The sequence below is a fragment of the Nicotiana tabacum genome, chromosome 13 (assembly GCF_000715075.1).
Source record: "Nicotiana tabacum cultivar K326 chromosome 13, ASM71507v2, whole genome shotgun sequence".
In the NCBI taxonomy this organism is placed as follows: Eukaryota; Viridiplantae; Streptophyta; class Magnoliopsida; order Solanales; family Solanaceae; genus Nicotiana; species Nicotiana tabacum.
In genome coordinates, this window is record NC_134092.1 from 30027171 (window position 1) to 30048722 (window position 21552).

At 35.5% G+C, this 21552-nt stretch overlaps 2 protein-coding genes across 2 annotated transcripts; one reads left to right on the top strand and one right to left on the bottom strand.

The window, feature by feature from the left end:
* The first annotated feature begins 107 nt into the window (after positions 1-107).
* On the top strand, positions 108-9701 carry LOC107823788 (uncharacterized). Its single transcript, XM_075227877.1, has 11 exons — positions 108-238; positions 886-1007; positions 1115-1287; positions 3693-4117; positions 4209-4254; positions 4910-5253; positions 6027-6457; positions 6564-6792; positions 6983-7144; positions 7222-7310; positions 9255-9701. Exons 2-11 carry the CDS (start codon positions 895-897, stop codon positions 9403-9405), a joined length of 2163 nt encoding a protein of 720 aa, XP_075083978.1. The 5' UTR covers positions 108-238; positions 886-894; the 3' UTR covers positions 9406-9701.
* Positions 9702-10519: 818 nt separating this feature from the next.
* Positions 10520-18323, bottom strand: LOC107823789 (uncharacterized). The gene is made up of 8 exons (XM_016650499.2): positions 17923-18323; positions 17229-17364; positions 17071-17140; positions 16875-16968; positions 14550-14763; positions 13140-13281; positions 11681-11851; positions 10520-10897 (listed from the first exon to the last, which is right to left on the bottom strand). The coding sequence occupies exons 1-8, from the start codon at positions 18242-18244 to the stop codon at positions 10706-10708; spliced, it is 1341 nt and encodes a 446-aa protein (XP_016505985.1). The 5' UTR covers positions 18245-18323; the 3' UTR covers positions 10520-10705.
* Between the last annotated feature and the right edge of the window lie 3229 nt (positions 18324-21552).

The following is a 21552-nucleotide window of genomic DNA, read 5'->3' on the forward strand; positions in this document are numbered from 1 at the left end:
GGAGGAATCCAAAAATAATAGGGGGTATTCTTGTAAAGTAACTTAAAAAATAAAAAATGTAAAATAGCATCTACTATAAATTGTCTTCCTAAAACGAGGGAATTCAAGAACAGAGAGAGAGAGACTCTCTCCGCAAACACTTTCCAAAGCAAAGCGTACTACCACCGCCTTCTTCTCTCTTCACCATCAACTTCAACACTCAAAAAGAACCCAAATTCACAATATTCTTCTGAATCTGGTAAACTCTTTTTTTCTTCATTTTTTTCTGTTATTTCCCACAAAATCTTGAATATACTACCTGGCGGGAAATAAAAATCTCAACTTTTTTCTGTGTCTAATGAGATTAATATTGATATATTTTAATTGGTAAATAAAAATCTCAACTTTTTTCCATAATGTGATGCTTATTTATTTACATTAGTATCAGTGCCAGAAATGGTGTGTCTTGATATGTATGCAATCACGAACAGTGAATTTGTTGGATGCTGTTTTTTGTGTTTTTTTTTCATTCTGATTTTATCATAGGGTTTGCGTCTTGTGTATTTTTTTGGGTTTATGCTTTTCAGTGTAATGCTTATTTACTACATTAGCATTAATGTCTGAGTTGTTGTCTCTGTATTGGAACATATAGTAGTGAATTTATTTGTTGCAGTTTTTTTTTTGGGTTCTATAAATCTTGAATTTGTAGGGCTTCTCTCATGTGGGTTTCCTGTTTATTCTCTGTAATGTAATGCTTTTTATTTACTTACAGCAGCATTAGTGCTAGAAATGTTGTGTCTTGGAATATATGCATGTGTATGTATTCTTTGCATTTTTTTGGAATTCGTAAATCTTGACTTTTTAGGGTTTCTGTCATGTGGGGGTTTTGTTTTTGGTGTATTGCAGGGTTTGAAAATGCCGCTATATAAAAGAAAGCCATTTGCTTTGGTGGAAAAACCAAAGGATTTGAAGCCTAATGACCTCGTGTTCCAAGTTCGTTTTACTAAAGAGATATTTAAGGATTATAGGTAACCCTTGAAAGTCATGATTTTTATTGAAATTGATGATATTTTCTTTTTTATTTGTGGTAATATTCTGATATAATGAAATGTGTACTTTGCTAAAAAAAATGTAGTGAATATCTGAGACGGATGAACCTGTATCGCCATAGAGTATGGTCATGCAAATCGACAGGAAAGAATAACTTGACTTACGAGGAGGCATTGGTTTCAGAGAAGAAGGCTGCAGAAGAAGTTCAGAAGTTCCCCGAGGAACTAATGGCTCCGGTTCTCCGTGATGTGCAATTCAGTACGTTAATACACTTTCTTAGCTGTCTTTGTGTTACATTAAATTTAAACATTGGGATAACTGAATTTGTTTTCGTACCTAACTGAAATTTTGTTAGTAACAGAGATGATCTTAATTTTGCTCTCTTTTTTCAAATTTAATTACTTCATCTCTTAGAATTTAATGTTTAAGGGTCTGATATCACTACATTTTCGTTCTAAAGAAGATTTGTTTTTGTAATGCAGCCTTGCATTTATGATAGTGAGGATTCATACAGCCGACCCAACTAGCTTGGGATTGAAGCATAGTTATTGTTGTTGTAGTGCAGCCTTGTTTAAGAAGTAAAAGAAAGCAATCATGATTATCTGTCTTATTACCTAGTTTCAAGGTCTTAGACTATGGATATATTCTGTATGATTAATTAATTTAGAATAAAGGCAGAATATCCTGGATTTTGCTTACATGGTCATCACATAAATTTTGCTTGTATGCAATTCTATCCTAGATGGTAGTTTTACCTCTGCTGTAGACATGGAACCTTACTTTTGAGATTCATTACTTTTTTATTTTTTTTTGAGGGGTAGAGAGGGGGAATGATTATGCATGTAGATTAAGCAAGGGAAGGGGAGTATGAACTTGGAAACCTGGTGAAGCTTGCCAAACTGAGAGGCACCCTACAGTTTCTTTTCGTTACTTAGGTTAGACTTTACTTAATCGAGAAGATACTACAAGATAATGTTGAGAAATCCACTAACTTTGGAGCTATTCTTATATCACTTTCTTATCTTATCTTCTTTGTCTTTTTTTTTTTGAAATGGAGGTGTACGGGCTAGCTTGAGCGCACTTTGACTATTCCATAAGGTACCTGCTACTTTAAAGTAGTATAATTATTGGGTAATTCTACTCACCAAGGCTTAGGCATATGAGAAGAAATTACCTAGTGTTTTTCGTCTATGCTAGGATTTGAACCCTAGTTGCCAAAGTTTGTATCAATTTCATGTGTCTGAAGTGTTCTAAAAGGCTTTAGTAATTTTGTTTCATTTCCCTCTTGAGATTTTTTTTTTTGGGGGGGAGGGTGTGTGTGTGTGGGTGTGTGGGGGGGGGGGGATCAATTTCGCATTGATCCATGTAAAAGCGAAGTATACTCTAGAAATACTTTCTTTGTTTATTCTGTTTAACCTCTTCAATTTCCCTCTGTTCTCTAGTGTAGATAAACAATCTCTTATGATGTATTTTTATATATTATGACGATGGATAAATAGATTTGTCAAGCCGTTTGGCATTAAATCCAGCATAACAAGGATTAAGTGCATGATAGATCAAATTAGAATTAGAGTTTTTTATCCTTTCTTTAGCCGAGGGTCTATCGGAAACAACCTCTTTGCCCTTTCCAGGGTAGGAATAAGGCCGTGTACATCCCCAGACCCCACTTTGTGGGAATTCGCTGGGTTTGTTGTTGTTGTATCAAGATCAATGAATAGTTCCAACCAGAACTTAGACAGATAACATTTAATTGAACATGTATGCAATACAAGGAGTAGTAGTAGATATTTAGAGTTATACTTTCTAAGTCTGGATTATGCAAGATAAGACTTACATCAACGTTCCCAAGTAGAGTGTGAAGCACTTTTTTGGGGGGGATGAACAATGTGAATCCTTTACTTGATTAAAAAAAGAGTTTAAACACTTCATTGATGTAGTTATGTTATCATGTTCATGCTTTAGCCTTGCGTCTGACAGTGGTGAGCTCTATCTCGTTGCAATTGTTTGCCTTATGGTTTTGCTGCTTCAATACATGCCAAATAGTTCCAGCCATCCAAGTATTAAGTGCAAAATTGGTCAAACTAGAAATAGATTTTTCCAACTTAGATAAAACAACCAATATCGGGCTTATCATTGAGCAGACCTGGCCAGTACCTAAAGAGTGAACACTTTATTGAACATAGTTGAATAACGAGGAGTAACGGCAAATTGCTAGAGTTACACTTTTGCAATCTAGATCGTGAAAGTTCAAGACTCAACCTGTCAATGTTCCTGACACTTTGCTAGTGTAATTATGTTATACATGTTCTTGCTTTAGTTTTGCTTCAGTTTGAGGAGAACACTATCACGTTTCAATGGTTAACTCATGGTTTTGCTGCTTGAATACATGCAAATCTTTCCAGCAATATTCTCTTCCTTAAATGATCCAGTGAACTCGTTTATATCCTCATTTCAATCTTAGCTCAGCCTTTTATCATTAATGAACCTATGGTTCAGTATTATTAAGGTTAAGAATTTTGCAAGCTACTGTTTCAAATAAATGTGGTTATCCATGTGATCGGGTTTTGCCTTTCTGTTACAATTCTGCTGCGTTTGTACGCATCCATTCTCTTGTGGTGTTTTTTCTTGATGATCATTGGTCCTTTTCAATGACCGAATTGCAGGTATGCTCAGTTTAAAAGATCTTGGGGATGCTATTGCTCAAAAGCTGCAGGGCTGTCTTTCAGAAGATAGTGAATTATATGGGAGGAAAAACAATCATGTATATTCCTGCAAAATTGAGAAAGTTGTGAAGGATGGTGAGGAAACCCGTTATGAGGTTGCTTGGCTAGACAAATATGAAAGACTGCCTGAGAATACAGTCATCAATGAAGAAGATCTGATTAGGTGCAAATTGCGATTTAGTAGAGCTTTTCTAAGGTCCTTTATCAGAGAGTCTACATATCGAAGCATTCCTTGGGTCTTACATGAAAAATTGGCAAAGAAGCATGGAGTACCAACTGGTCCTCCGGATGAGCTTAAGGATCAAATATGTATGCAGGATGGTGTTATTGTTATTAATAGGAAGAAAAAGAAAAGTGAAGATAGAGTAAGTGCTTTGCTAACTGTGGGCATATTGTCCTGTTAATTTTGTCACTTTGTAAACTGTTATTCATGTACTAACAGTCTTGTTTATTCAGGAGGCAAAAGAGAATGGCTTCCAAGATTCAAATGAGATAGGAAAAGGTAATGCTGTTGAATGTTGTCTTGTTATTTACTTTCTATTCCATAGAGTTATTTCTTCTACTTATTGGTACACACAGTGAAAAAGCTACTATTTTGTATATAGACCTAAAGCTCTTCGTCTCAATTAAGTTTTAATAGTAGCATAAGATGATTGCATATTAACTTAACTAAGTTGCATCAAATCTTAAATGGTTACATATCTTGTAAATGTTACATGCTTACTTAAAGTGTAACATCTTAGGTAGATTAGATCCTGTGACAAATTATTCAGCAACACATTGAGCAGTTTTAACAAAATAAGAAATTTAAGTAATTGTGTGTCTGGAAAAACATGAAAAGAAAAAATCAAACATTGGACATCACTTACTTAAACTTTTCCCAGACACAAATTGTTAAGCAACATCTTGAATATGTTCCATGTTTACGTGGAAAGTGTTAATTAACTAAGAAATGTTATATGTTTACTTGAAAGTGTTACATAATTGGGATTTTATTATTTAATGGAATCTTTTATCTAAAGAAACATACCTCCTCATTCCACCTTTATGTTGTATATTTTGGAACTGGTGGTAGTATGATATGAAGCTGTATTTTTGCTGTCTATTTTCTCTTGCTCCGTATTAATGCTTCCTCTTCACTGCATTGGCATATACAGAAGACAACCTGAACGCAGAGTCCATTAGATATCCAATCGATGATCTTTTGGTGCAGTGTGCAGAGTCCGATAAACACTTGGTTGAACGCCCTTCTCCATGTAGGGAATTTAACGTCCCAATGGAATGCATAGGGGATCTTTTGATGGTATGGGACTTTTGTACTTCGTTTGGCAGGTTGTTCCACCTGTCGCCATTCTCCCTTGAAGATTTTGAAAGTGCTGTCTGTCACAAAGGCAGCAACATTGTTCTCATATCTGAATGTCATTCAGCCCTTCTTCGCTTTCTTTTGAAAGATAACGGCGAGTATTTCATGGCTGTACAGAAGAAAAGACAGAAGCTGAAGGTAATATTTGAATCATGTAATATTTTCTTTTGAAGGTCATGCCTTCTTTAACTCTTCAAGGGTTTGTGTTTATTTTGGACATATGATTCGTTAACCTTCTTGTGTAGCAACACAATCTGATCAAGTACCATAGTTTGTAAACTCTGATGATAATGATGAGTATCTTTGAAAGGCGAAGTTGGAACTTGTCCTGATGTGACGCAAGCTCCAAAAATCCCGAGGGGATTATTGGAGGGAAAAAGTCTCAAGGGCTAATGCCCCGATATTCTTGGGACTTCCGTCTCTTGCGTGCTTTGTGGCTTTAATATGTTTATGCGCCATTTCGTAGAATTTGGTGATTTGTATAATGTAATGTATGTATGCTGTTATGCTAGGCATTTATAATGATTGAATTTTATATAGATGAATGTATTTTCCACTTCTAGATATATTTTTTGCTACTTCTGATGTAAGTAATTATATGAAAATGCTCCTCGTGGATAACCTCTTTCCCATGATAGGCAAAATGCCCATGACCTGAAATCAATAAATTAAAGCTGATGGTTCAAATTTATATTTGTAAGTTCACTTTTGAAATAAAATATTTGTTGTAAATATATGCAAACTGACTCATAAATCAGAATGTGTTTGACATGTTTCACTGATGGGATATTTTCTCTCTTGTGAGGCAAGTAACTATTAACTGTGCATTCTTGTTTACAGCCTGATGATATTAGCTATACTTTCTTTGTTGAACACTAATCATAGTTTTAAACCTTTTTTTTTTCTTCCAGATTACTTTAATCAATTGGATGGAGTATTTGTCTGATTTCTTGGAATTGATTGGTATTATAGAATTGTCTAATCATGTTGCAACGATTAAGAGGGGTCACTATGGCCTTGTAGACATTCAGGCCAAATTGGCAATCTTGCGTGAACTGGTCTGTCGAGTCATTGAGACAGAGTATTTTAAGGAGAAATTGGATGAGGATATTGAAAAGAAGCAGGCACTTGCAGCAACAAGGAGAGATGAAATTTTGGAAGAATCTAGGAAGAAGAGAGAAGAAGACCATTTGAAAATACAGTCTAATGGGAAGGAAGCAACAAAAGGGTGTGGCAACTCCTCAGATACTGGGAGCGATAACCACCTCAGAGAGAATGGAGATGTGTCAAGTAGGAACGGCAAACGAACATCATCTCAATCAAAACATTCATTAGAAGACAGGTTTGTTTTTTACGTACTTGAAATCTTTCTGGAATTTAACTTAATGATGTCGGTTCTTATTTTTCTTTTTTCTGTCTCCTGTTGCTTCCTCTCTGACGTCTGCTAGTGAGAGTGAGCTACTAGCAGATTCATTTAAAAAAGCTAAGATGAGAAAGGTTGAAGTCAAAAATGCTACAGAAAAGATGAATGGTTCCTCGAAGATTGCTTCTGACAAATTGATAAAGGATGAAGGGAAGGAAACATTAGACAACAGGAGTAAGGATCAAAGAGCTCTTCACAAAATGCGGAAGAATGAGATAAAGGAGCATCTTGAAAACAGGAGTAAAGAGCAAAGGGTGAGCCCGCGCTTCTCTCGATCTAGTTCTCTGGTTTTCTTTCTTTGACACACGAGCATGTAGTCTTGTGTTTAAACAGAATTTTTGTTACCTAGATATCTGTTGAAATAGCTTCATGGTCTCACTTGACATAAATGTCTTATACCTATTTATTTGTTAAGCAAGTTCCTTGTGTATCTTCAAATTGCAGAAAGAATATCTTGAACGGGAAATAGAGAAGAGAGTAATACGCACCAATCCATTGGGTAAGGACAGAGATTATAATAGGTATTGGTTTTTCCGCCGTGATGGAAGAATATTCGTTGAGAGTTCAGATTCTGTCCAGTGGGGTTATTACTCTTCCAAGGAAGAGGTATTGATGCTACACCACACTTTCTCTTATGGTTTTTCTCTTATATCGTGATAATCTTCAGCTTTTCCTGGTAACAGCTTGATGCTCTGATTGGATCACTGAATGTGAAGGGTGTAAGAGAGAGGGCTCTTAAAATGCAACTGGAAAAACTCTATGACAAAATAAGGTGAGTTAAACTTCAGATGAAACATTTTGATTTTCTTATATTCTTTAATTGGAATCCTTAACGTGACTTAGAAGGAGACCACAGTTCCCAAAAAAAAATCCTGTACTTGTATTAGTTTTAAGGAAAACACAACAAGGTGACCTGAACTTATCAAAATAAAAATAAGATTAGTTGAACATCCATGAAATATTTTGATTTGTTCATATCATTTTATTTGAATTTTTGGGATTATATTGGGTTTGTTGTTGTTTGTTGTATTTGATTTGAATTTTGGAGACATCTATGTTACCATTTTCAAAAAATAAAAATAAAAAAATTTGGAGACAACTTAGAAAAGAGGCCATGGTACTAAACTCATGTGAGAACTTGGTTGGGTGGTCTATATTTGGTCCTAGTTTTAAGCTAAGCAATTTTTATATCATCTGGGAAACTGTAAATAGTCTTTTGTGATGTGTGCTTTCTGCTGGCATGTTTGACATTTGCTGCTTAATTAATTAAGCTGTAGTAATGTGAAGTCGGCCTGATTATCACGCACAAGTTCCATTTGACTAAGCTCTCCAAATTTCGATACTTCTAGCAGTGCTTGATCCATATTAGTTCAGGTTTAGACACTGCCGTTACCCAATACTTTGCTTCTGCACTTGATCTCGCAATTAATTTTGTTTCTTACTTTTCGGAGACCTCAAAATTTCCCCAACTAGAATGCTGTATCCAGAATCGTCTGCTGGAGGGTGACCTTGCCCAAGCTGTATCTGTATATCCAACAATCTGCTTATGTCCTCCGGTTTTCATAAAGTAGTCCTTTCCTTGGAGCAGAGTTTCTGTACTAAATTCTGGACAGGCATTTGGATTGGGAGTACTAGTTTGAAGAGATCCTGATCTATTTAACAACACTATAGCAAAGGATGGCAAAGTCTGAGATTTTTATTCAGATACAGGCTGGCAAGTAGAATTCAGAAGGAATCTAAAGGACTGGGAGGTGTAGGGTTTCTGCAACTGCTACAACAGTTGGATTCAGTTTTAATTGATCAAAACAAGGAGGACTGCTTGATTTGGGTGAACAGCAAGGACAAAATGTTTTCTGTAAATAGCTGTTATGGTCTGTTACTAAAGTTATCTGGTCAGGGTGTTTTCTAATTGCCCTGGAAGATGATATGAAGCAGTGTTTTAAAAGGCGTTTTCAGGGCAGGGCGAGCCGTACCAATAACGCACTGAGGCATACTTTGGTTGTGGTGGGGGGGGGGGGGTTGCAAGTATTGTGGGGCGCAAGTCCCAACCTTCCGGGCTTTTGCTTAGGCATAAGTCCCGATGTTCTGGTGTTCATTTAGGGCTTAAACCCAGAGAACTTTTTCAATTTTGAGTTAAAATTGCTTAATATATCCTTTTTAAAATACTTTAATATTCTAAAGTTAACTCATAGTAAATTTTCAAACAAAAAGAAAAAGAACTCAGAAGTTATAGGTCCTTTCTAATTGTTTAACCTAATTTCATAATCTTCTCTTTCTTGTTTACTGAGTAACAAATACTCTTTTGACTTTTGTCTGTAAAGTGCAAACTACATAGTTTGTTTTATTAAAAGAGGTTCTACCAGAGGCCTAACTAATGTTTTATTAAGTTTGTTTTTATTGTCTATAGTTGTTCCTTTAGAAGTTGTATCTGCCAAAAATTTCTCCAAATTGTGAAGATAATCCAATATGGAGGAGAAATTGATCACTAGCTTTTATATTTTCTTGTGTGCGTGTGTTTCTCCTCCCCTGTGACCACGTTTTAACATGGATATTTGTGCATGCTCACTTGTGGAAAAAAGGTTGACACTATTAATTTAAAGTTTGAGCAAAGGATCAAATTCTCCTTATGCGCTTGACTCTTCTGATATTGCTTATCTGGACATCGCTAAGTGGTTTCCTCTCCATCTCTGAATGTCTTTGGTTTAACTAATTGCAGCGTGGAACTTCAAAAGAGATCTAAGGAGGTGCCTCATAAGGAAGCAACAGATGAAGATGTGGTTCGGAGATCAATGCGTGTCCGTGCTCCTCCAAGGGATAATCCTGCTCTTGCCTTTTTGAAGTATGTTAACAAATGGAAGGAAGACTGACTTGGAAGTTAGGCTATGGTGATATACTCTGCTGTTCGGATTTTGTTTGAAATCACAGCCAACCATAAATACGAGATGAATATAGGGTAATGAAATTCATCCTGCATTTATTAAAATGGCAGTTCATTTTTTTTTCCTTCGCATTTGAACGCTGGGCATGATAGGAATGAAATTTTGTTCTTCATTCCTGTGATTATGGTACAGATGTAAGGTTACTGTTCCAATTTTGTATACAATGCCCATCGGCTGGTAGATGTTTTATTAATATAGTTGCTAGCATCAGTACTTTCCTCTAATAATTTTGTCTATCTACATTTGATCATATTGTGATAAGAATGAAATACATATCATTTTATACAAGAAAGTATCATTTTAAGCTGATTGGTTCGCTGAAACACGCAAGTAGAGGCTATAGAAAATGTTTGAAACACTGGTTTCAACCAGAGTAGATAGCACTAGAGGTCTGTTAAGTGTGTTTTATTGCAAGTAACATCTTCGACCAGAAAATGCACTTTAAATGACTCATTGACATTTAAAAATGAAGTCAGAGGCCTCTACTGTCTTTTCTTGAGGAGGTCAATCTTATTTTTTTTTTTTTTTAAACTCTTTCAGACTAAAAGAAATTTTGATGTTATCAGCAATATTCTGGGGGAAGGATTTTAACTTCAAAGATGTTAGTGCTAATGTTGTTTGGGCTTCCTTTTAACTTCTTCAACCTTACAAAAGTACACGAGTGTGAAATTTTTGCTGCTTGTCCTTTTTTTAGTAGTTGTTTAATAACCTTTTTATTTCTGTTGCAACTGATAGACTTTTTAGATCACGGTCTAAAAATATTTTTTGAGCAAACTGAAAATGTCATGAGAAAACATCACTGCAGCCTAAAAATATGTACGTTAGACCACAAAATCTAATATTTTATGAGCAAATTGAAACTTATATGAGCATACTTTATATCTTAAACATTGTCCGGAAGGGGTAATTTTCCGAGGGCTAAAGTTGTGTCCGAACAATGGGCTAAAAAAGGGGCATTTGCCTAAATCAGTCTACACTAATCGCCAGGGAGCATAACCTATTGGAACATAACTGGAGATAAAACCACTCTACACCGGCAAAATTTCTGAGAATAATTTATTTGGAAAGCACTCATTTGAAAATTCGCTTTATTTCTTTTTACATTATGTACAGGTCTTAACCGTTTGCTTCATTAAACACCAACAGTAACATTTGCTAGCATCTGATCACAAGAAAACTGAAGTTTACATGAATGTCAAATGGGTGATGCTTTCTGTAGATGTCACAATTACATTATCTCAACAACACAGCGTCCAGAAATGGCTCCCTGATCAAGATCTTTGTATGCCTGTTCGGCCTCCTCGAATTTGCATGTCCTTGAAACAGCTGCAGTTAGATTGAATATGCCACTTTCGGCGAGTTTAATCAGCTTAGGGAGATCTTGTCTTGCTCTGGCTCCATAAGAACCAATTACTTTTATCTGGCATCATAAATATCAACAGTGAGAATGCGAGCGCTGCTTAAACTCTAAAGAAAACACAACTGTGCCCATAAAATTTATAATCGTATGACCTTACCTAAACATAATATGAATTTTCATGCTCCAAATATAGTAATAAATTCCCAATGTATATGGACTATTTTCACCTTTCGTAATGAGTTGAAATTCTTATTAATATACACCAGTATGGTGTTTGATGTACCATTTTAATGACTTAACTATCTGTATGTTTTAAAAATCGACATACAGCATATTTTTCTAACAGAACACAGACTAGGCCCATGTCAATTCATACACTGAGACACTGACATGTTGAATAAATAAATAAATTCATACACTGACATGGCAAGTGATGTGAGTGTCCACTCAATGTATGGGCAAAAATGAGCATTGAATTCACTCTAAGCTTGGCGTGTATGGGCAACCAGTATATGCAAAGTTATTCTTGTAGTCAACCTATCCCATCTATGAGGTCCACTAAAACTTCTGTATCACCTTGCAGTAGAAATTACAGTCCAAATTACATGCACTGGATGGATATTACCCTTTGTTATATTTACCCCTTAAAATCTTCATTCTAACAGAATGCGTTTTCAAAAGTATCTGCATGCATATGAAGAGTAAAAATGACCCATCATTTTCATTCAATGCATAACAATTTAAGACATATCAAAAGAGGGAACGGATCTTTAGGATTAGCAGATTGGAATTGAGGGTGACAACTGACAAGCAATAAAAGACCTCCTGCACATGAAAACACACCTGTCGTCGCACTAGGTGGTTTATATCCACCTCCCCTTTAGCACCAGATAGAGTCAGTCCGATCATCACAGCTTTGCCTCCATCCCGAACGCTCTGCACGCATTGCAAGAATGTTTGTGGTTTCCCCAAAGCTTCAACAGCTACGTCAACACCCATGCCTCCTGTGATGTCCTGTACAATTCGAATAGCTGATAACATTAGTTTAAGCAGTTGGTATGTTCTCACATGCCAAGGGAAACATTTGCTTAAGAAGAAGAACCTAAAACAATCTGAAAAGCCAAAAACTATGGATCTCCCAACAAACGCACATGTAGGACATTTGAGAATGTTAAAGGAAAAATTCAAATACAAATAAACAAAATGCCAAACAGCTACTAATTACATGCTATTTGTAATAGGTGGAATGTCTTAATTAGTCTTATATTCATGAGCTTTCCTCAACTATTGGACCATAATGATAGTTGCAACACACTTTTTGTCAGCAGTTCAGGATTGAAAAGTTAATAACTGGTGAATAAAAGCAAAAGAAATTATCTAATAATGTACCAATAGTTAAATAGTACTAGCAACCAAGGGTATGGCCTAGTGGTCAATGAAGTGGGAGGAGAACCTTGAGGTCTTAGGTTCAAATCCCAACGGAAGCAAAACACATCAGGAGATTTCTTCCTATTTGCCCAAGCCTTGGTGGGCAGAGTTACCCCGTACCTAACTGTGCCGATGAGAGGTAACATGTACCCCATGGAATTGTCAAAATACGCACAAGCTGGTTTGGACACCACCGACGTTTAAAAAAAAAAACTAGTTCATTAGGACGGCCTTGCCATTAATCACCTGAAAGTCCGAATTCTCTATCATACTGACTTTTACCCATAGGCGTGAGTGTGTGACATAGTAATCAAACATCAAATAGAGCAATATTATACAAGGAGATTAACCAGAATGGAGATACCAATAGACAAAGTAAAGCATCAGAAACATAAGGAGCAAAAACTAGCTAGAGAGAATGATGGAAAACAGAAAGATGTTAATGAAAGGAAGAAGCTGCTGCACAGCCAGTCTCACCGATAACTAATTATTTAAGTCATGAGATTTCACTTAAACAAGATTTGCAGCCTGTATTTGACAAAATCCAAAGAAAAATGTAAATAGTAGACAGAAACTTAGTGTGAAAACAGCCCTTCCTGAATACACAAGTTGGCTAACAAACTCAAGGTCAAAATTCAAGTACTCGCAAATTCAGAATCCATCTATCTCACTTGGAATAATTTCATGGTCCAGTTGCACAGCATTTTCCTATAATTTTCTACAACAGAGCACATAGAGATGTACTCTTGGCCTTGATGTATATTACCATACGATCCATGTATTTATCTAGAAATCAGACAGAGTAAAAATTATATGGTTTTTGATAGTTAATTTGATAGTATGCACATAATGAGTTAAGTGGAGAAGTCTATACTTTTATTCTCTTCACTGCGTCCTCCTTCAATGCATTTACACAATGAGTGGCTCCAAACATTTTAGCTTTCTGCAATTTCTCATCTTGCACATCTACTGCAATAATCTCTGATGCCCCAAATGCTCTTGCTATTTGCAGACAGCTGCACCATGTTTTCAGGTAATAAATCATAGAAGCAAATCAGCATAAAAGTAGCAAGCTTAATACAGAAAACCCACCCAGATGATAGTAGGGGTAAGAACGGACAAAGATAAAGTATGAAGAAGAAAATGGTATCCTAAGAAACCAACTGTGAATGTTAATGCATAATAATGAAGAACAGAACATGACATTGAATAAATTGCCCGAATTAAAATGGAAGTTACTATTTAGATATATTCAGTGCCTCATGACCGCTGGCATAATGTGGGTATGTCAGAAACACTGAACATTTTGTCTTTACTCATTTCATAACTCTTAACATTAATCAAATTAAGATGGTCCACGCTCGTGCTAGGTCTATCGCCTAATCCAGTCCCTTTGTATTCGGCCTGATGGCTACAGGATAATAAGGTCCAATAGGGTTTAAATGACTGATGCAGGAGCCTGCTATGCCTTGGCAAATTATCTTTTCATTTCAAAGTACCGCCAGAACAGCGGTCTAAATAGATCAGAATATTAAATTTGGGATCTTCCCACTCGGCAACAGGGTAGCAAAAAATGAATTGCCAAATGGACGCCTATTTCATATCTTGATGTGACTCATCCACACGTTCTATATATTTGATGTGAAACAGATCCCAATTGTCATGCACTAGAGAGAACATCGTGCACATTTGGCTGTGTTTGTATCTGCTATGTGATAAAGGTCAGAAAAGGAAACTGACTACTGCAACAGGGCCAACTGTGTGTTAGACATGTTTCAAAGTGCATCCACACATCAAATTTGAGCGGATATTAATCCTTTTTTAACTATATATCGATGGTAGTTTTTCGTATTTTTATTAAATTTCCTAATCAATATATGATTCATATCAACAATTCTCCTAGCACACACAGTCTCCAGTATCCTAAGGCAACAATGACATTAATTCTCAACACTTTTGTCCGCTTACACAAAACTAATTTTTTGACTCTCGTAAGTTCAGTATTTGGAAAAACTTGTGTAGTTTATTTTCCCTAATCACTATATGATTCATCTCAACGATTCTCCCATATGGCACTCAGCCCCCAATATTCAAAGGCAACGATGAGATTAATTCTTAATACTCCTGTCAGCTTACACAAAACAAATTTATCTTTCTTTTTTGACTGGGAAGTTTAATATTTGGAAAATCTGCGCCTCCTATTTTGACTTGATTCTAAGAGCTATTGGTATCTGAGTTCATAATCAGAAGTTGAATACAAAGCCAATGCATGATAACTTTTCACCTTGAGCCAACACCTCCTATGCCAATCACGGCAATAGCATCACCTGGGCGCACCTCTGCAGCATGAGCCATAGCCCCATAGGCAGTAAAAACTGCACATCCTAAAATGGCAGATTCTGTATATGGCAATGAATTTGGTAGAACAGCCAATGCATGTGCTGGCACAACGCAGTATTCAGCAAGACCTCCCATGCTATACATATACACTGGCTTACCTGAAAGATAACAATATGTACCAAATATCTTAATATTAACAACATTGGGCAATTGACGAACTACATTGGAAGAGAAGAATAAGGATTTGATGAAAAAACACGATAAAAGTTTCATTCATGTATCACTATGCCAGCAACCCTAGACAGCCCAATAGCCGATCTGAACACCAACCATCTTAGCTTTCAAATGGTGGTCCATAAAGGATCATACTCATAATACATATCAGTTAATCACTTATGCCTCATCCCCAAACTAGTTGGGGTCCATTATATGGAGCTTTTGAACCCTCATATCTCAAAAAATAGAAGAATAAAATACACATCGAAACTGTTGACACGAAGCATGTGGGTGTGCTTTTGAAGGTGAACAAATTTTAACTAATAATTACTATTATTCTGAAATACGGTTTTTTTTTCTATTAAAAAAGCAAGTATTATATTGATGTATTTTTGGGAAGAACCCCATGAACAAGCGGTATATATGATTTATTACTTGTACCTATTACTTTTTGATAAATGGACCTTGGGCCTAACTCAACCCCAAAAAGAGATCATCCATCCCTTTATGGACCGATTTAGGACTTTTCAACACTTCCTCTTCTTTTATTTAATTCAAAAAGCTCAACAGAAAATCAAGAATCTCCCATGTCAAAAAATGATCTTTAATTTACTGCAGCAGCCTAAAGGAACAAAAATCAGTTTTCCTTTGTCCACCACACCAACTTTAACTCTTTTTATTTTTCTTGTGGGTTAACAAGAATCCAGATAAATAAGCCACATTAGCCTCTCTTTTTTTACTGAGGAGTAAGCCACATTTAGCTTTTCTGGCAAAAGAAATCAGTTTACAAGAATTCCAAACACTAATGCTTTACAATAAGACTGATCGAAAGATCAGAATACCTTATAGGGGTAAGAGGAAAATATTAGTACTGCTGATCAAAATGAAGCGAAAGGTTCCAAATAATCAACCATTTCTGTGAAATGGCCGAGGAAACTATCGGTCTTGCGGATCACAATGGAGAGCAAGGTTCCAAGAAAGCAATGGCACTTGAGGCAAAGAACTGACCTCTCCGTGTCCCCTTACAAAGAGAAGAAAAAGCACAGCATACTAAACTGTTGCATCGAGGGCTCTGGGGAGGATAAAAATGTATAAGGTCTTACCTTAAAGAGGAAAAAAGAGGCCTTTCCAAGGCTTAGACAATCACCTTTATGTCAGCACTGGAGATATCTTACCATCATATGAAGGTCTCTTTCTTTCAGTCCAATTTGGAACCAAACACTTCTTTTTTAAAAATAATATATTTTATAAAATATTTGGGCAAGAGTATACATGAAGTATAACAAAAAGTAGAAAACCTACAAAAGATACGATTTTTCATGAACGACGCCCATTCTTCTATACAAATAGGAACAACATGAGTGGACCAAAAAGAAATAAGGGTTAAGAGGTTGCTCCTTAATTCGGAGCGGAACTTCTACTCCCCCCCCCCCCACCCCCCCCCCCCACACACACACAAAAGACCTTCAACTCCAGCTAATGAGCATGTGAAACATTCACATACATCCTACACAATGCTGAAAACGCTTGCGATATGTGATAGCATTCTAACTATATTAACATACTTCTTCACTGTGTCCTAAATTCTTCAATAAAAGTTAACTCCAAGTAGCAGTTTTTAACTCTTTTTTTCCTTTTAAACTAGGTGATATGGGTTCAAAATATCCTGGACCACCTATCGATGTCTTCCATCTCAAGCAAAAAGTAACATCCGCCAGAACTAGTAATACAGCAAGAATGGAAAAGAAATTTGACACCCAAACAAAGTCCTTGACAGTCGCAAAGAAAATAAATCAGTTTGATTCCCATATAAATGAGACTTTGCTGAAGAAAAATTCCAACGAAGACCTATACTGATTTTAGGACAATGATAAGCTATCTGTTTAGTAGCTAAAACAAACTACTAGCATAGCAAAAAGGTAGCAAATTGAACATTTGATGCATATTGCATTAACGAAATATGCTTGACCTGAATGCTTGAGAAGACTGTACGTTCAATTGTGAAACTCAAATAGAAACCAGAAAAATTTGCAAGTAATAACAGCCTGCTTACCGCTATTGCGGAGGAACAGACGTGTTTCCCCGTCATAAAGGGTTCCCTTCGCTCGGTTATAAGCAAAGAAAGCCTCGCATAAGTCATCTTGACCCTGTGTTCATTAGATAACTATGGCATCAAAGATTTGGCATGACTGCATCATGATAAGCAAATATTGTCAGCTTCATAAACAAACAAATCTAACTATTGTCACCTTAGAGCAGAAGAAACAGCTACCACAAGGCATAATGAAAGCTCCAACAACTTGAGATCCCACAGGATATCTGAAAAATTATAACAAAAACTGCTCATCATTGACTCGCAGAGAACAATAGAACACAGCACTTTTCAAGAAGATGTAATTGTTTTAACCTTTCAATGATTTTACTGTCTGTGAGCTGCCCATGTTCAACCACTTCACCAGTAATCTCATGCCCCACAACACAAGGGCTAGCAAATGGAAGTTCACCTTTTATTACATGCAGGTCAGAGTGGCAGACCCCACAGGCTGCACTTCAAAAACACAACACAGTAACTCTTTAATCATGGATTTAAGTAATATACACTAAAGATTTGTTTACACTATCAGCGTCTTTTAACCTGATATAGTAGGTTAGTTACCAGGCTTATCATAAGCTTTGCCTTTAATTACCTTACAAGTGACTTGACTGAGTAAATATTTTGTACACCGTCCGTGCATATAACTTAAACTTTGTTATCATATCCTTAAAATATAGATAGAATTGCACTCGCATATGAAATAGAACCATACAGGAAATAACTTGCAATGCAGTTCAAAAAGACACCTTTTTTCTGGGCAATTTTCCAAAGACTACTCCATCTGTTCCCAATTTATGTAATGCACTCTCCTTTTTAGTTATTCAGAATGATAAATTTCTATATTTAGAAAAAATTACTTTAGACTTTTCATTTTAACATTAGTGAGAGGATTTATAGTTATAAATAAAAAAGTATCCATGGATTATTTAGATCACAAATTTCAAAAGTCTTTTTTTTTTTTCTTAGATCACATTTTCTTGGGTTAACGAGTAGAAAGAGTAATCACCTTTAGTTTTGATGAGAACTTCATTAGCTTTAGGGCGAGGCATGTGAAAGTCCTCAAAAGTGAGGGGTTTGCCCGGTTCCCAAAACACAGCAGCGCGCATATGAGATGGCCCACCGCTTAGATGGTAGTACGATGACGCTGATGCTGCTGTACTCTTCTCGGATTCGGAAGTCGAATTATTGGAATCGGAACAAAAGGGTCGATTCCAATCGCCATTAGAAGAAGCACAGAGTGTTGATCTTGCTGATGAAAGGCCAAACTTTAATGGTGATGTGATTCGGCTGGTTTTAATGGCGCTGCGGAGAAACCGAGGGAACGACATTGTTGAGTTAATAGCCTTGAACAGTAGTGTCTTTTTCTTGTTCTAAGTGGACAGTCCACTGTGCAAAATGTTTATCCACTCATTCGAAGCGACTTCTTACTATTTTATTATTCCTCGGTTAATTTTTTTTTTTTTAATCGGAGGAACAAAGTACTGAATCTTAGTATATGGTGACAGTAAAATCACTCAGCTATTTACAATACCCGTCGCGTATTTAAGTTATCTGCAAAAAATTCTATCCATCGCTGTATTACTCGTGTTAACTTGATCATTAAAAATATAACAAACTAAATTTTAGACTATTTATTTTAAAAATAACTTTGGAAAAAACACATTGTGGATTAAAAAAAACCAAAAAATGTGGAGCGTGTATCGTATTAACATAATGGATAACATTCAGAAATGGGTCAATTTTTAAAGTAGAAGTGATAGCACAATGTATAGGATCTCTCCTATTTTCATAAAAAAAATTACTTTAGATAAAAAAATATCTTCAACATCTTATTCCTTTTCTTTCTTTATTTTTCTTTTCATCTATGTCCTTCTGCTTAAAAAAAAAAGGAAGTTCTTATTTTTTTTTAAAATTATATTCTTCTCTGTACATATGTCTAAGGACGATTTAATCATTTGATGTATTTGACTGTGCCGGTTAAATAATATATGCTTTTCATATGAATTAAATTGTATTGGAAATCATTGACTCAGAATGAATATGAAATAGGAACAAGTGAACAAGATGTGTATATGGTTGATGTTTATTGCTGGGTTTCATGGAAATAGTGCAAAACCCAATTGTTTGTCAAGGTAGTGTTCTTTCTTTTCAGTTTTTTTCTCTTTTTTGTTTTTATGAAAGTATTTGATGGATTTGTGTGACTTTCAAAAATGAAGAAATTGCTTGAGAGAAAAGACAGAGAAAATAAGTTTCTTTTAAAGTGGTTGAAGGAAGAGTTAGGCGAGAAACATTGAGTTTTGTGAATGAAAATTAATGAAAATATTGAGGTGGTAAGTAGTAACTGGTAAGAAAGATGAACAGGGAGATCCATCAGTGAAAAATAAACATGGAAATATAGCAGAAAGAGAAAGGAAAGATATAGCAAATTAATATTAAGGCGGGTCCCACAATTCCAAATGTCAATTAGTAACACCCTCACACAAGTATGACATGACATATCTCACACATCATAAAATTTCTCCTCTCCTACGGTGATATCGCTAATTTGCTAATGGGCATCAACCTTCATGAATCTCTGAAAGCTAAACATAAATTCCAGATAATTGTTATTAGGAAATTTTACCAAAGTGTACACCCTATTTATTATAAATTAAAATTATTTTAAAATATTATATTTTATAGATACTTTTTATATTTTATAGCAAAATAGGTATTTATGGTATATACTACTATTGAGGCATGAAATACATTATTTATATTTTTTCTCTTTCTTTCTTTCAATTAACACACGATTCTCTCTCAAAATTTTTCTTCTTTCTCTCTCTTCGAACAAAATACTTGATTCTAATCGTGAATTCTCTGGCCGGATAAAAATTATACTCGTATTTGGTTGCTAAGTTAAACACCTAAATAACCAAAGGAAAACTACGGGGAAACACCATACATAACTAAAAACCTGATTCGTATGGATCTTCCTTTTTGGTTGAGCGCACCACTGAGAAGAAACATAATCAGCAGTCGTATAATCGGAGTAGTGCTTCACATTCAGGATTTGTACTGCTTAGTTTCTACGCCGGATATTTGCAATGAATTTGTAATGCAATATTAGAAAGAAAAAGACTGTGACTTTCTTCTACGCCGGATATTGCAATGGATTCCTCTACACGAATACTGCAATATTTTTTATGCCGGAGAAGATTTGAGGGACGGGATTTCTGTTCGTCTCCATTTTTAGTTTTAATACAATGTATACAATATTTTGTTTGGCCGGAAAATGCCATCTCCGTCGAACTTTCTTCTCTTCTTTGCTATATAGTCACATACAATGATACAAACACATTGTATTTTGTACAAATTCACTCAAATACATTATATTTTTATATAAATACATTATTTTTTTCTTGTATTTATGTATTTCGAAGGTTAGTATATTTTTAATACAACTGAATAGACATGTATTCATGCATGAATACATGATATAAACATTGAAATACACTAAATGCAAACATTAAAATAGAACAGAATATAAACAGTGAATATATTTAATTTTAAAATATAGTGAAATACAGTAAAATACACTAAATACAAATAGAAATACAGTGAATGTAACCAATGAAATATATTGAATACAACAATAATAACTTATATTAGGAATAACTAAAATATTGTTAATACAAATACATTTGAATACACTAAATATAAGATAGCAAATACAATAAATGCAAAAATTGAATCTAATGAATGCAACAGTAAAAAATAAAAATATTGAAACACACTAAATATAAAAGTTAAATACAACTGAAAATTCATTCTAATTAATTGGGTTGATAATGAGGCATGTTAGAATTGATTTTGCTGAGTTATATTAGGAGTGTATCACGCTAAGTGATATTATTTCCGTTATTAGACAGCTGGACATATTGTCACGACCCAAACTCCCTCTAAGACATGTCGTGACGGCACCTAGTCTCTACGACTAGGTAAGCCTAACAGATTGCGGAAATAATAATAATGGAAGCAAAACTAAACAGCTAACTGCATTAGATACTGAATAACCAATAATAATGCCGCTCGGCATATACAATAACCAAAACACTAGACGTACACAGTTTTCCAAAATCCGGAACATCATAAATCACAAGTTACAGAAGAAAACTAGTATCTCTATACACCAGAGTCTAATAAAAGAAGTAAGGAAGGTAAATGACATAGGAGGGAATAGAGGGGGACTCCGAGGTCTGCGGACGAGGCAGATATACCTTAAAGTCTCCGTACAGCAGCAAGCACTCTCAGCTAGTAGTTGGGCTGATAAAAAGTACCTGGATCTGCACACAAACAATGTGCAGAAGAGTAGTATGAGTACACCACAACGGTACCCAATAAGTGCCAAACCTAACCTCGGTAGAGTTGCGACGAGGTCAGGTCCAGGCCCTACTGGGATATAATAATAAGATAGATGCTATAATAAAAATGAAGTAAAACCGAGAAGACAACAACAAGTATTCACAAAGCAATAACGACACCACAAAATGGTATAACAACAGGGGCACTCCCGAGATATCGTCTCGTAGTCCCAAAAGTAAATATACAGGGAGAACTCCCGAGGTACCGCCTCGTAGTCTCAAAAGTAAATATG

What these genes read in the sequence shown, in the direction of transcription:
- LOC107823788 (XM_075227877.1), top strand. Translation starts at nt 895, where the DNA reads ATGCCGCTATATAAAAGAAAGCCATTTGCTTTGGTGGAAAAACCAAAG. An exon ending in ATTACTCTTCCAAGGAAGAG is followed by an intron (nt 7,145 to 7,221) that starts GTATTGATGCTA and finishes TCCTGGTAACAG; the next exon opens with CTTGATGCTCTGATTGGATC. An exon ending in AAACTCTATGACAAAATAAG is followed by an intron (nt 7,311 to 9,254) that starts GTGAGTTAAACT and finishes AACTAATTGCAG; the next exon opens with CGTGGAACTTCAAAAGAGAT.
- LOC107823789 (XM_016650499.2), bottom strand. Translation starts at nt 18,244, where the DNA reads ATGTCGTTCCCTCGGTTTCTCCGCAGCGCCATTAAAACCAGCCGAATC. An exon ending in AGTTCTCATCAAAACTAAAG is followed by an intron (nt 17,365 to 17,922) that starts GTGATTACTCTT and finishes TTTGAAGTGCAG; the next exon opens with CCTGTGGGGTCTGCCACTCT. An exon ending in ACCACCTAGTGCGACGACAG is followed by an intron (nt 10,898 to 11,680) that starts GTGTGTTTTCAT and finishes TTATGATGCCAG; the next exon opens with ATAAAAGTAATTGGTTCTTA.